The 15,228-nt window shown below is 34.4% G+C and overlaps 1 protein-coding gene across 7 annotated transcripts in view; it reads left to right on the forward strand.

Annotated features, from left to right (window-relative positions):
- The window catches only part of agtpbp1 (ATP/GTP binding carboxypeptidase 1), a 239,983-nt gene that overhangs the window by 215,979 nt on the left and 8,776 nt on the right, over positions 1-15,228 (forward strand). Inside the window, exon 26 of one of the 7 annotated variants that reach the window (XM_051928607.1) lies at positions 2,274-3,116. The exons of 4 other annotated variants lie outside the window; for them this stretch is intronic. In XM_051928607.1, coding sequence (XP_051784567.1) covers positions 2,274-2,307 — 34 coding nt within the window. In that variant the 3' untranslated portion in view covers positions 2,308-3,116. 2 more of the 7 variants (XM_051928606.1, XM_051928605.1) reach the window with 2 other exon arrangements.

Genomic DNA, 15,228 nt, shown 5'->3' on the forward strand with positions numbered 1-15,228 from the left:
ACTGGAGCCAACAGAGCATTAGAGCTTGTTATCAACTATTATCACCATCAGACCTACATGCATTACTTGCTGTGTTTTGTTTTTTTTTTTTGCTTTTAATCAAAACACAGCATTTTATTGGAGACTGAAAGCTTGTCATTGTTTTTGTTGCTGTTGTGTAACAGTTGATGCAGGTATTCTGCTGATGCTACTGTGCACAAACTTTGTTTCATGCACAAAATTATGAAAAATATATAAAATTACATTCAGACAATGTGCATAAGGTATATATGTAACATACCCTGTAAATAAATTTCATGATTAGACTTTATGTTAAGACAAAAGAGAACCTTTCTGCCTACATGAGGTTCATTACGTATGAAAGTAAACTACCACTACTTTCCTTACATAAGTGAAAAGTAGTCAAGTGTGGCATTGATAATTTTATGGTTTTTCAACACCTTTCTATGTTAGGCAATGGAAAACTTGCCATCATTAGAGGGAGTACATGTTCTGCTTTTTAAAAGAGCTGCCTTCTGGAGAATTGTAAGCTATTCACAAACTGACATACATCATATCACTGAACTAAAGCACTTCTTCAAGGGGAATTGAGTCAAGTTTAATTCTGCATTGCTGTTAGTAACCAATAACTGTAAGAAATATTCAGTTACTATAGTACCTGATAAAGATGGTGTAACCAGTTAGTAATTGCAACGCTGCAATTATTTTTTCATATGTGGTATTAAGTATTTCATATTAAGTAATGCATAACAGTCATTAATCAGTTAATAAAATAGTTACCTTAACTATTAATTTTTGACATATCTTTTTATGTATTGTCAAAGATCTGATGATTTTTATTAGGCATAATATGTAGTAAATCTGGAAGAGACATATACTTATTCACAGCACTCTTCATTTAATCTAACAAAGCTTTGAGATCAGATAGGTCATTGGGGTTGTGAGGGCAAAGCGTCACATAATTAAACAGTTATGAAGATGGATGTATAGAACCTACTAAAAGCCTTACTGGGTAGAAGGTCAGCGGAAATGTTCTTTTGGCCTTAACCTTTTCTTGTGTAATGATCTTACTATTACTTACATATCTCTTACAGTAAATTGAGAGTTAAGCTGTACTTTCAACTCTTAAAACAAAGTGACAACAATATTTATGAACTCTAAAAAGGAAACAACAATGTGCTGCCACTATTACGAAATAAGATATGCAAAGTTTATCTTTTAACTGTATTTCTCTCTAAATGTTAAACTATTAGTTCTCAACACAGATAAGTATTTAATAATAATAGCTCCTAAATATTTAAAACTCTGAGCAACTTTATTGTGTTTATATAATATTATGACAAAGATCTGTTTATGGTTTTTAGGAACATATTGCACTATTTATCATATGAAGATCAAGGTGTAACTCATTAGTTGCTGGGGCCAATTCAGATTTGTTTTTTTTTTTTTAAAGTTTGACATCTGATAACTTATTCGTAAGAATAATCTCAAATGTAATAATAATTGGCATTTTATGTCAAGTGAATTAACACCCTGTTTGGTATAGTTTAGAAATTGGGAATCTTTATTTTATAGTATGTATTGTCCCTGTTTTTCTGAGATCATTGCTTTATCTTTTTAGGTTTTTGCTTAATAAAGTTTTCAGAAAATAGTTTTAGCTACATATAAGCTCCAGATCACTTGTCAATACATCATTCTTCCAATGTTTGCTCTGCCATGCTGTGTGTATTGTATCCACCACCACATACATGGTTTCCACTGTTTGTAATACCACCTCATCTCTGTAGTACCGCAGGGAAATTTCCTCATTTGCTGAATGCTCAACGAATGTCAACTCAAAAACTACGTTATGGCAGTCTCCAGCATAAGACTAATTCAAGCCGCCACAAATCAAGATGACAACCTGTTTACAGCCTGGAACGATGACCTACAAGCATTAATTTTCTAAAGCTAATAATCCAGCTTGCTTTCAGGATGATGGCCATACTGAAATGTCTACTGAAATTTAACCTTACTGATGATGCCAAATTTCATAGCTTGGAAAGTAAGCTAAGATATAGATTTACCTATAAATGCCTGCATTTCATTTTTTCTCTAAGGGAGCAAGTGCTTCATACATCTTCAGATAAACAACCCCCAGGTATGTTTAGAATAAATTCTTACTTTTAGTGGAGTGTCCCTTTTTATCTTATTGAAACTATAGTAAAAGGAATCACTGGGTATACAAATTCCAAAAAGCCCTACCGATAGTATGTGTTTCTTTTGGCCTGCAGGGTCAAAACAATGGGTGCAAATTCAGTCTCATGAGCTGGGAACAGGGAAGTACTGTAAGCCAAATGTATTTTTTCTCCAAGATATTCATCCTTCTGCAGTTCAGACTGAAAGCACTTTATTTCATATAGGATGAGGTAAGTGGTCTATGCTCCAGAATAAAGGAAAAAAAAAAACAAAAGAACAGAAAGGAGTTCTCCAAAGATCTGCAAGATTGTAAGTACCCACCTTTTCTGTGTATTTGATATCCTTTTTATTAAGTTTGTTTTGTATAGTATTTATTACCTGTACTTGACCATACAATTCTTAATTAAAAAACAAATGTGTAGTTAAATATTAACACTGCAAACTTTGGATAAAAAATAAACAAAAGTCATGGCAATACAAGTTACAGTTAGCCAAACTGAAAACTCCTCTAAACTGCTTTCATGGACAAAGTAAACCTCAGTGTCACATACCACATACTGTAACCATTGATTACTAAGGGCTCTTTGCTGTTTTATTTCATGGACAGAAACAATACTGAGACAAAATAGCAGTAGAACCATGTTCCATAGGAAGAAGAAGAAGAATAGAAGAGAAGAGGGTCAGTAACTGTGGGTAAAAATTACCAAGTGACAATTTAAAAAAAAACTAACAAGTGCATTTCCAATATGAATAACTTAATCAGCAGCTCTAATAATCTAATTCTCCAATAAAGTAATGCTTCTTCAGCATCACTTTAAATGCCTTAACCAATGGAGCAACCCATACACTACCAGAGTGACCTTTCCACAGTGAGTCTGTGTAGCTAAAGGTTCACCCTCCCATGCTAGTTTAATGTATTGATGGATCTCTATCTATCTATCTATCTATCTATCTATCTATCTATCTATCTATCTATCTATCTATCTATCTATCTATCTATCTATCTATCTATCTATCTATCTATCTATCTATCTATCTATCTATCTATCTATCTATCTATCTATCTATCTATCTATCTATCTATCTATCTATCTATCTATCTATCTATCTATCTATCTATCTATCTATCTATCTATTAAACAAACCACATAGATTTGCAGTGTGGAAAATCCTTCATCTACATCAGATAGTAAAAAACTACCGTATTGATATGAAATGATGCATAAAATATACCAAAGCCTGACCTCAATGTGAGAGTGTATTGAGTCCTCAGTTCAACAGTGGTGATCCTGGCACTTCCTTTATCTGTTTTAAATCATAGTCTCTAATATGGTGACATTTCTAGTTTTACTTTAGCCAAAAGTACCTTTAGATGTCTGGACATATTCCCAGTTCTTTAAGAAAATTTTGACAAGCTCATGTAGTTTCAGCTAATCTGTCTGGATTTCTGCATAAAGAATTTTGTTGATTGCAACATTGATTTTTTTTTCCAACAATTTTATTAATAAACGTCTGCAGGATAAGGAGCCGAACATTTCTGGAAAGAGCAGACCATTTCTTGAGATGTTTAAAAAGTGGATTTTTGCAATGGCAATTTATTCCTTTTCTGTGCTAAAACAGCCTGTTATATTTAAACCGTTATCTATTTGCCTTCTATAAAATATGCCTTGTATGTTAGTGCATATTCGGATAATTAGGCTAAGAGGAATTTGCAAAAAGCTCTACAGTATTCTAAATCTAAGGTATTGCTTGGCTATGCATGTTTTTATTGATAGAAGATAAGAACTGGTTTAAATCAAATGTATAATGCAGAACTGCCACCATAATGCACGTATGGTTTGGTTTCATAAACTGTTAAGTTACTCAAGTATGCTATGCTGTTATCAGATTTACACAAGCATGTTGTACTGTTGCCTCCCATTTATGATGCCAGAAGCATGAGCGAATGCAGCAGTTTTTGGAAACGTTATTAGTTTTTAAACTTTGGATAATGGCAAAGAGCTTCATCAAGATCTGTAAAAGAGCTGATCAGAGACGAGAAAAGAGAAACCAATCCAAGGATGCTCAGATTTACCCCTGGCAATTCAAAACACACAAGAAATGAGCCACCTTGAAGGACTAATAAACATCTAGCTTTCCCAGGATGCATGTTGTATACTGCCATACTTTATTTTGCTTTTTTATGGCACTGTATATTTGAATAATGCTGAAAGATTAAAACTTATTAACCCTGCTTTCCTGCCTGCATGTTTGCTCAACGTTACCTGCCTAGGGCTATGTCCAAGCTCCTTTCTCAGCTAAGACAATCAGGAGTGATGGAGGAGAGACATCCCCAAAGGCTGGTAAGTGTGAGAATAGGCAAATTAGTGATAAGTATTAAACAATCTACTGTATGTTCACATTAAAAAGAATCTGTTCTTTGAAAAGGCGTTTGTTTTAAGGTGAGGTGTCCACAAAAGCTTTTCCACAATTAAACAACTTATTATTCCAGGACATCTCTGTCTCGTTTGAAGTCCTCATCAGCCAGTAATGTAAACAAAATGTTAACTTTTCAAGATTTTAGGAGGGATGTTGAATTTTATTAACAGGAGTGGTGAGGGCAAAAATCTGCTGTAAACGTTGAAAAAATTCTGTTACAGTAATTGTAGACTCTGTTTGCTTGGAGGAATGTTAGACTCGTTTACTTGTAACATCTAATCCCTATGTGTGCATGTGTAGCAAAGAGCAAACAATAATGCAAAAAATAGCACCAACATCTGGCAAGAGAGCAAAGCAAAATACTTGGTGGATGACATTTTGCATATATTTTATTATTTTGAATTGGATTCTGTCTTGTTGGACTCCAGTTTTGGTGCAAGTGATCTGGAGATCAAGATTGAAAACAAAAGTGAAGTACCGGCAACCGTTGATCAATCTCCAGTTAATTGTAGTTCTAAAGCCTTTGTGTAACTGTTGTGCCTATGGAAGCGTTCACCTGGGAGGACCACCACCACTTACAATGACAAGAGGTACTATACAGTCTCCCCCGTGCAACCCATGCAGAAGTAGCCAAAAATTGTGAACATGCAGTGAGAGTGGCCAGAGAACCAGCAACAGTCATTTTATTTAATTTATATGTGAAGCCATTACTCCATGTGCTTTTCAGAAAACAGCCCAGCAGCCTCTCAACCAGAGACAGCTAACGTGCAGCGACAATGTACTGCATACAGCAACAGGCATTTTATGTTGATTTATATGAGAAACTATTGTTATTAAATTGTGTCTTGTGTATAATGCACAAGATTTTACAGTAATGTTTCTTGTTAGCCTTAAACGGTTTTTATGATTGTTTAAAATAAACGTAATACAATTTTTGGTGTAATATTTAATAAATAAGTAAAAATGTAGCAGTCAAAAATTTCAGTAGTAAAATTTCACATAGAAAATTCATTTGGACAACGTTTATATAAATATACACACATATACCATATTCAAAGATAATTCAAAATTAAACTAAAACTTCTAACATTTCATTTAGTAGTCCTCATGAAACTAAACTCCCTTTGTGTCCCAACATTCATACCTCCCTTGAAAGTAATGAGAAATTTTTAACTGCTGGCTTAATAAAGTCTGTTTTTGCATTTTAATAGATTAAAAGATCAGCTGATCTGACTTTCATGTTCATTTTGGATTTTTATAAATGTAAAGATATTACAGGTGAATATTGATGATATTATATTACATTACAGTGTTTACTTCAGCCAAATGTTTAACATATAGGTGTGCAGAATAACTATGTGCAGTAGCATCTGCTATTGCCAAACAGCTTGAGGAGGTTTCTTCTAACATCTTCTCTTAATCCAATCAGAACCTCATCATAAATATACTTGATTTGCACAAATGCTTAGAAGACATGAAGGCAGTACTGTTCTGGGCTCGGTTAATCAAGAGTAAATAAAAGAATGCACCATCACTAGGCTTTTACAGAGTAAGAAATATTGAGATGTATGAATTTTATTATCCTCTGTAGCATACCAATGCTAAGGACATGGCATTTGCATATAAAAGCCACTGTTCAGTAACGGAACAGATGCTCAGACTTTTCTTAAAAAATTGTATTGCCTATAACAGATGAGTAAATCTTTAATAGATAACATTTTCGAATGGTTTGATATGAAGAAGCTAGTTTTTTTATCTGATGCTATAACATAATGGATAATACATGACTTTAATTTGAAATTACAATTTGAATATCCATCCATTATCCAACCCGCTATATCCTAACTTACAGGGTCACGGGGGTCTGCTGGAGCCAATCTTAGACAACACAGTGCGCAAGGCAGGGAACAAACCCCAGGCAGGGCACCAGCCCACCGCAGTAGTATACATCATGTGGTGCCAAATACCTGAGTTACTGTAGGGACACTATTGAAGATAATATGAAATCACAAGACTGACAGTGAACTATCTAGAAACTAGGGGGCTCCGCCCCCTGCTCGCTTCGCTCGCCAACCCCTGGTCTTGGGTAACCTGAAATAGATTTGAAAGAGATTATTGTCGGCGCCTTTCGTACTTTCCCGCGCCTTCCGTACTATCTTTGTGGACCTGTGGGGCCTCCATAGCCTCTTCCGTTTGACTCTGAGGTGCAGCGCAGAATCCTCTTTTTTGTGTGGCAAGGCGCCAGCCCACCGCAGTAATTTTGAATATGTTGTCCATAATTCTTTTGTCATTTTTAAATTGTAGCAAAAATCAATTTCTGATTTACTTCTACATATGAAGTATAGACATGATCAAAGAAAAAAAGAACACAAATATGATTTGTGACGCATGTAGATGATACTTTAAAATGAACAGAATATAGGTTTAGAAAAGAATACTGTAGATTAGAGCCCCTTTATTCTTTCTGTGCAAATTTAAAAGTCCCTGTTTAATTTTCTTATTGTAAAACACAGTAGAATATCTCTATAAATCTGTGTGTTAAAGTACACCAATTTGTAGTGTATATGCATTTCCTTTCATTTGGCTCATTGTATGTTATTTGTATTTATTGTAAATATGTGCAATTTGTGCTGTATGAATAAAATAGCACTAACAATTCTAGAATTATTTTTGATTTTTGGTGCTAAAATGCTTAAACTAAACCAGATTTTCAACTAGGTGTCTGGAAGTTGGGCAGCACGGTGGCGCAGTGGGTAGCACTGCTGTCTCGCAGTTAGGAGACCCAGGTTTGCTTCCTGGGTCATCCCTGCGTGTAGTTTGCATGTTCTCCCCGTGTCTGCATGTGTTTCCTCCGGGTACTCCGGTTTCCTCCCACAGTCCAAAGACATGCAGGTTAGGTGCATTGGTGATTCTAAATTGTCCCTAGTGCGTGCTTGGTGTGTGGGTGTGTGTGTGCACGCCCTGCGTTAGCTGGTGCCCTGCCTGGGGTTTGTTTCCTGCCTTGCGCCCTGTGTTGGCTGGGATTGGCTCCAGCAGACCCCCGTGACCCTGTAGTTAGGATATACCGGGTTGGATAATGGATGGATGTCTGGAAGTTTCTGTGAAGTTTCCTAGTTTTTCCTCCCAATAGGTAAATGGGCGACTCTAAATCAGTCCATTGGCTGGATAGATGTATCCAGAAATGATTTTCCATGTTGTGCCTAAATTTGCATAGCTAGATTTTTGTCCATGTCAACCTACAACTGGATTAAATGAGTTTGTTGATTAATAGACAGAAGGGTTTTCATCCCTGAACAAAAAAAAAAAAAAAAAATTACCATTATTAATGTAAGGAAGAGTTCTATTTTATACAAATACTTTTGGGATAACTGTTTGTCTATGGTTTGTGTGACCATGAGCAAGTCACCTGCCTTTGCTCCAATTACAAAAACAGATTGTGTATTTCAAATGTTGTAAGTCACCTTGAATAAAGGCTTAAGTCAATTAGTAAAATTTGTATTTTGCCAGTAAAATTGTAAAGTATTCAGAGTCTTACTCAATGAAGAGTTCTATAGAAAAATAAATTGAATTCAGTTAAGTAGTGTATTGCTTATTAACATTATGGTAGTTGTCCTTGAAAATCTAAAAATTCATGAAGAGGATTTTTGTTTAATTTATTTTAAATGTATACATGATGCTTATTTTCTGTTTTTGAAAAAAGAAAAACTAACATCTCTCTATTAAAAAAAAAAAAAAATCCTGGAGAGAAACAGTAGGGCGTTGAGACGTGATCTTCGCGTTAAGATCACGGAAGACACTTAAAAGACCCACGAGGACCTTAAACATGAAACATTGTGCCAAGAGATTGACCCAGGACCGTCTCGCAATGACGTAGAACATTAGATTCTTGCAAGACATGCCCTACTTACAATCAATATCAAATAAGACCACGGGGCAGCAAAACATTCAGTCGTGTGAAGGATTTGAGCACACACAGATCCAGGGTCTCAGCGCATATAAAGCGTATAAGGACAATACGTTATAAATGAAATGTCGATGACTAAGCGAAGAAGAAAGCAGTGCGGACAAAAGAGACTCAAAAGCGTTAGAGAGAAAAAAGAGCAAAAAAGAAAAAATAATCTAGGTGCAAATTCAGAAAATAAGGAAAGTAATTATCAGCCCGTAACAAGTGGAATTGAAACAAAGCACGTCCAATCGGGCTCAGAATTAAAAGACAGAGTAAAAGACAAAGTAGAACTTCATAAACACGTTCACAAATGTTGGCGCTATACACATGCAGAGCAGATTATGAAAGCAGTGGAATTCGAAAGGCTCAACAAAAAAAAAAGTATATGCGCAATACAAATGTGGAGAAAGTTAAAGAATATGAAAGTAAGAAAATTAGAAAGTATAAAAAAAAGAAAGTAAAGATAGCAGTAGCACAAACAAAGTGAAATTATTAGTCGAAAAAAAGGAAAATAATCGCCACAGACCAGGTGTCATTGAAAAAAAAGCAGGACAAAACGAGGTCAGAAATAAAAACAGAATAGAAAACAAAGTAAAACGTCATAAAGAGGTTACAAAACAAAGGGGCCAAACACATGCAGAGCAAGTTAGAGATAATGAAAACTGGAATTCAAAATACTCAAAAAAAAAAAAAAAAAAAAAAAAAAAAAATGTAGGCGCGAAACACATGCAGAGCAAGATACAGAATATGAAAGCAGAAAAAAACAACAGTGTCAAAAAAAGAAAGTAAACATCGCATTAGCACGAAAAAAGATAAATTATTACTCGGAGAAATAACTAAAAGGCGAATAGAGATCGAATATATGGACACAGGTGATATGTCAGAAGTATGTAAATATTGTAAGGCTTTGAAGTTTAAGTCAGAGAATTTCAAAAATGTGGTTTACCTCACATGCATTTATTGGTTATTTTGCAAAAAAATTATTAACTGCTGATGATGTAGATCGCTTTGTCTGTGCTGAAATTCCAAACAGAGAAACCTATCCTGAATTATGGTACAAAGTCATTAAACACATGTCTCATGGACCTCATTTAAAAGATTCAGCATATTGGGACTCGAAAGATTCCAAATGTGGTTTTCACATAAGTTCTGAAATAAAAGTGAAACTAATGAAATAGCAACAATTCAAAGAAAAAAAAAATCTTAAAAGTGTGTATCCGGAAAACCAAACACGGGAGTTGGCGAGCGAAGCCCCCTAGTTTAATTTTTTTTTTTTTAATTTAATTTTAATAATATGTAAATAGAAGTAGTTTTAGGTAGAGTGACATTTGGGCTCAATTAGCACTGCTGTCTCATAATTTATGGGACCTGGATTTAATTTTCATCCTGGTCACTTCATGTAGAGTTTGCATAATTTTTTATTTTTGCGGAGACTTCAGATTTATTCCACATCCCAATCATGTCAGGCTGGTTATTCTAAAATGGCCAGCTATGACTAAAACTAAATGTGAGTATATTTTGCGATGGACTTAAATCCCCTTCTATGACTGGATGTAGCCTTGTAACCAGTGCTAATAGGATGAATTTAAATTCCCCAGTTCATCTGTAATTTAAAAAGTACTTCTAGAAAATGTGCAAAGATATTTTATATGTCATCTCAGTATTGGCCAAACAAAGTCAGATGCAACCTTTTTGATCAAAAAGAATCAAATACAAGCAAAAAGATTAATTATTAGCATTAAATTATATGAAATGGCAGATGTTTGTTATGTTTTAAAGACGAGTGATTTTAGCCAAAGAATGTATTTAAGTGATTTAAACAATCACATTTTGTTCATTTATTCATTCTCTCCATTTTCTAAACTACAGGGGTAATGGTATTTCTTAGATGTTTACTGGGAATTGAGAGCCAAAAACAATGGTATAATATAGCATAGCATCCTGTAAAAATATTAGCAGCATTAATTTTTATGCATTCTTTTAGTCCAATTGAGAGTAATATTGAATTTCCATTTTATATATAGATAGGTAATAATTTATTTTGCAAATATAAACCTTTGTATGATAGCATATTTTCTATATGTGGCATTAGAGATGGGGAAAATGATAATAGGGATTCAGAAATAGAGGTAATTAGTCAACTTTTAATTATTTTATTGGTTGTTTATTGAGTATATGATCACAACCTATTAAATTAAAGTCACTATATAACTTCATCTGTCCACTTAAAGATGTGGGGATTTGGTTTAATTTTTTTAGGAGAGGCATTTAAGATTATATCATTGTCCATGTCTAAAGCAATTTTAACACGAAATTCAAGGTCTTTTTTTCTGAAACTTCAACATCCTGGAATTGGCGTAATATTGGACTTTCCAAACATGTATTTGGAGTCAACCGTAAATAGAAGGAAACAGAGGAGACATAAAAAGAGTTGGGGTTTTAGTCACAAAATCCCATTTAATTACTTTAGGCATAAAATAATTGAAGTATAGCAGAACACTCTTTGGTAACAATGAGGTATCTTTCAAAACTTGATCCCTCAACTGAGATAAACCTCATGCTTATTAGTAGCTTTATAACCCAGTGCTGGAATAGGTGGAGCTGGAGGTAGGGCAGAAGTGACTTCTATAGTTGTCTTTGGAGGCATTCTCTTCTACTCTAAAACACAAAAACAAAAAATAGGTGAAGATTGCTGAATTGTTTTCCTTCCACATGTACACCCTTAAATTGAACCCCAAAAAAGCACATGAATTTGTGGACTCCATGACACTTCCTAAAAGAAAATAACATGAAGGGGCTGTGGCTCCTTCCACATGTACACCCTTAAATTGAACCCCAAAAAAGCACATGAATTTGTGGACTCCATGACACTTCCTAAAAGAAAATAACATGAAGGGGCTGTGGCTACATTCAGCAATTATACAACCACAGTCTCATACAAGTGTAGCAAATGAATGTCAGCAGTATTACAGAAGCTGTTTGATTTTATTCCAGTCACAGCATTTGGTGTCCCAACAGTATCTGGTGCAGGACAGGACCAACTCTGAATTTATTGCCAGTCAGTGTCTGAGCAAACTCGTATGTACAATCAAAATCGGTCAAAACAGGCCAATTATGTCATTAATCCAGTGCACATGTAGGCAATATGAAAGGAATCCAGAGTATTGAGAAAAAATGAAGTGAGATACCCAGAGAAGTCTGACTCAACTCACAGTTTATTGAACCTTAGACTAGGCAATAGTCTTGGGCGCTCCATGCACCTTACTACTTATATGTGTTCAATTAAGGAAGTTTGGCAGTTATTTTTTGAAGTGATCTTGAAGTGATTCTCTTTATGACCTCCATTATCTTCAGCTCTACTCTACTCTCCCCCCCAACCTCAAGCTGGAAGTCGGCATACTTATTTTTGTTAACTGGCGTTATCTTCTTTTATATTTTCAGGTTCACTTAATAGAAAGAGACACAGTGCTATTAATATACTACAGTCTTATCAGCTGTGATATAATTCTTTGTAATTATTAGGTCGTCTATCTTTTTGAACCTGTCTAGTATTAGGAAGAAGCAGCTGTGGTATACTACTAACAACTTGCACATGTCTGCAAACCACTGTTACACATTTAGTCTTTGATAGGAGCCAACTGAAAAAAAGCAAAAACCTTACTGTGTTTTTATCTGCTGGGAAGGGACACTTTGAATAGTTTCTGAAACTCTAACATAGTGAGGTTAAATGAGCATATTGTATTGTCAAAGTTGCACTGTATTAAATTTTTAAAGAGCCGACATAATTTGAATCTGTAATATCTCTTTTGATTATTATGAACTGGTTTATTCTGTTATATTGGTGCTGTTTTGGTAATAGCACGATTCTCCTATTATACTCTAGTACTGTAAATTAAACATAGAAATATCACATAAAATATGCTTAACATACACTGCTTTCTAGTGTCTAAGCTTTACATAAAACATTAACTTAATGTACTTTATTATTTATAATACTAATAAGATTAGTAAAATTGTTAATTGCATTTTTTGCTTTGTTTTATGTGTTTACATCAGTGTTTTAAACACAACAAATGTGATTTTTTCCCCAATATTGTTTGTGTCATATGTAAATAAGAGAAAATAAAAGATGGCATTCAGTACTTTAGTCTCATGTTTGTCTTCTTTTCCTAAAATTCTTATTTTGTGAGTATATAACAAAAATAACCCTTATTACCTTCTTTATACCAGTATTTGTGCTTGTGTGAGCATATAGTGCCTTTTAACTTGTAAATTTAACACTCTTTTTCATAGTCCTTCCTAAAAAGAAAAAAAATTATAAACCTTTAAAAAAAATGTAATTCCAAATGTTGAGATGTAAGTAATCATCCCAATCACAAAATTCAATTCTTCGGGCTATTACTGCATGTAGTCTTTTTGGACAAGTCTCTGTCAATTTTACACAACATGAAGGGGGAAGATTTGCCTATTCTTTCTTCTAAAATTGCCCAAGCTGTGCCAGGTTAGTTGGAGAGCAGCAGTGGGCAGCAATTTATAGGCCTAAGAGCAAGGCTTTGACTGGGCCACTCAAATCAGTTTTCTTCATTTTAGCCCACTCCATTGTTGCTGTTACAGTTTCCAGCTGAGAGACAACCTTCCTCCCCAGTTTAAGCTTACTTGCAGATAGTAGCAGGTTTTCCTCCAGGATCTGTTTAGGTTGTGCAGTCTTCATCAATCCTGAAGAGATTGCCAGTCCCTGTTGCTGAAAACCATCCCCACAACATGAAGCTACCACCACCACATCTTACAGCTGATGTGCTGTGTTAGATTTATGCCACACATAGTGTTCAAGCTCCTCTTTGGTCTCATCAGATCACAAGTTTTTATGACATCTTTGCTTTACCTTTTATAAATTCTTTACAGGTAAATACACTTTTTTTCTTTTTTTTAGTAATGCCTTAGAAATTATTGAGTCATTAATGTCCCATCTAATCACAGTAACTGACTTTTGCAGTTGAAATGACAATTGGTGTCACCGTAGCCTGACAAGTGTCATTCTTGACCTGTGTTTACAGGGTTGACCTGACATAGGCGGTGGGACTTAGTTTTGTATCTTTTTTCCCACTTTTGTGTGATGGATTGCACTGACGTCTGAGTGATGTTCAATGCCTTTGAGATGGTCTTGTACTCTTACCCAAACTTGTGCTTGTTTGCATTTATATCCCTAACTTCACTTGAATACTGTTCTGTCATCATTTTGGTTTGCTTTATGGAAAATCTATTATGCTATTGGATCTCAGCAAGAGAAGGGTCTATTTAACTTAATAAATTTATTAAAAACAGATGACCCTCCCATTTCTTTCACCAGTCAAGACTATATGTAAATTTGGTGAGTTGTTAAGGTAATACATGACACCAGTGTAAAGTGAGCTTTATATTTACAAACATAATAAATACTTTTTTAATCTTACAATTCTTTTTTCATCTTGTTTCTTTTAATTTGCCATCATGTACACTGTTTTGTAGATCAGCTAGAAAAATGTTTACTTCCAAGTATTTTAAGATTTAAAGCCGAGACTGTTAAATGTCAAAGTAGTTTTGGATGCCAAATACTATTTGCAAGGCATTGTAAATGGAGTTAGTGAGTGAGCTGTGTCAGCATACATCAGTTAACAAGGAAAAAAAGTTAAAAGTTTTTCCATACTGAAAACAATAAGATAAGAATTACAATATTTCAGTTGCATAGCCATCATCAAGTATTTGGTATAAAGACTGCACACCTGAAATGTTGAGTCTAGTACACTATTTTCTTTCCAACGTGAAAATATACACTTAGTGCTCCTTCCACCTATAAGTAATCTCTCTTATTATTGTCAGTGTTTCTCTACCCTTGCTAAGGACAGCTGAGTGATGTCCCACCTACCCTTCCTGAGTGGTTGAATGTTTTTTCCAGAATCTCTGTGAGGAATTTGAAAAGTCAGTATCCATGGCCTTACAAAACACCACCTACACAAGGGCTTTCATTTTGGCCATTAATGCAGCTGTCGTCTTTTTGGCCTGTAGTATGTCTCAGTATAATCGGCATACTATAACTGTGTATCGTGTGAATGTATTGAATTTTTTATGTTCAATGTTTGTTTTTTTATTTTAGTTTATTTGTACTTGCTCACAGTGCATTTTATGCTGGGTTTATATACTGTATGAAAGTTCACTTTATATGAATAAATTGAATTGAAGGTTTCGTGTGAACTGAATGATGTAATTAATACAACTTTTAATTTTCTCATTTCATACAGCTGCCCATCTACTAAATGTGTTTTTTTTATCTTTATATATAAACACATAGAGTATGTATCACAGAGTTCTTGATATTTTTTTCCTTTGATACCCATGATCCATCATTTACAGTGTGCATGCACAGATTTACTCATGGGTGCATACAAGTAAAATGATAAATTTTGGATCAAATTTAGACTTAATTTGCAGAAGTATATCAGCTAGGTATAAAGATTCTGTGTAATCTTTGTAGATTAAACAATAAGAAAATTAACAATCAAATAGTCAAAATATCGTTTAACTTATTACAATTTACTGTAGTTCACAGTGGAGTTGGTGAATGTGATGCTAATAGTAGTTAGATATACAGCAACTTTTGCAATATGGCAAAATAAGGGTTAACAGTAAGATATTTGCATGCTGTACAGTTG

Source organism: Erpetoichthys calabaricus, chromosome 5 (genome assembly GCF_900747795.2).
Source record: "Erpetoichthys calabaricus chromosome 5, fErpCal1.3, whole genome shotgun sequence".
Classification (NCBI taxonomy): Eukaryota; Metazoa; Chordata; class Cladistia; order Polypteriformes; family Polypteridae; genus Erpetoichthys; species Erpetoichthys calabaricus.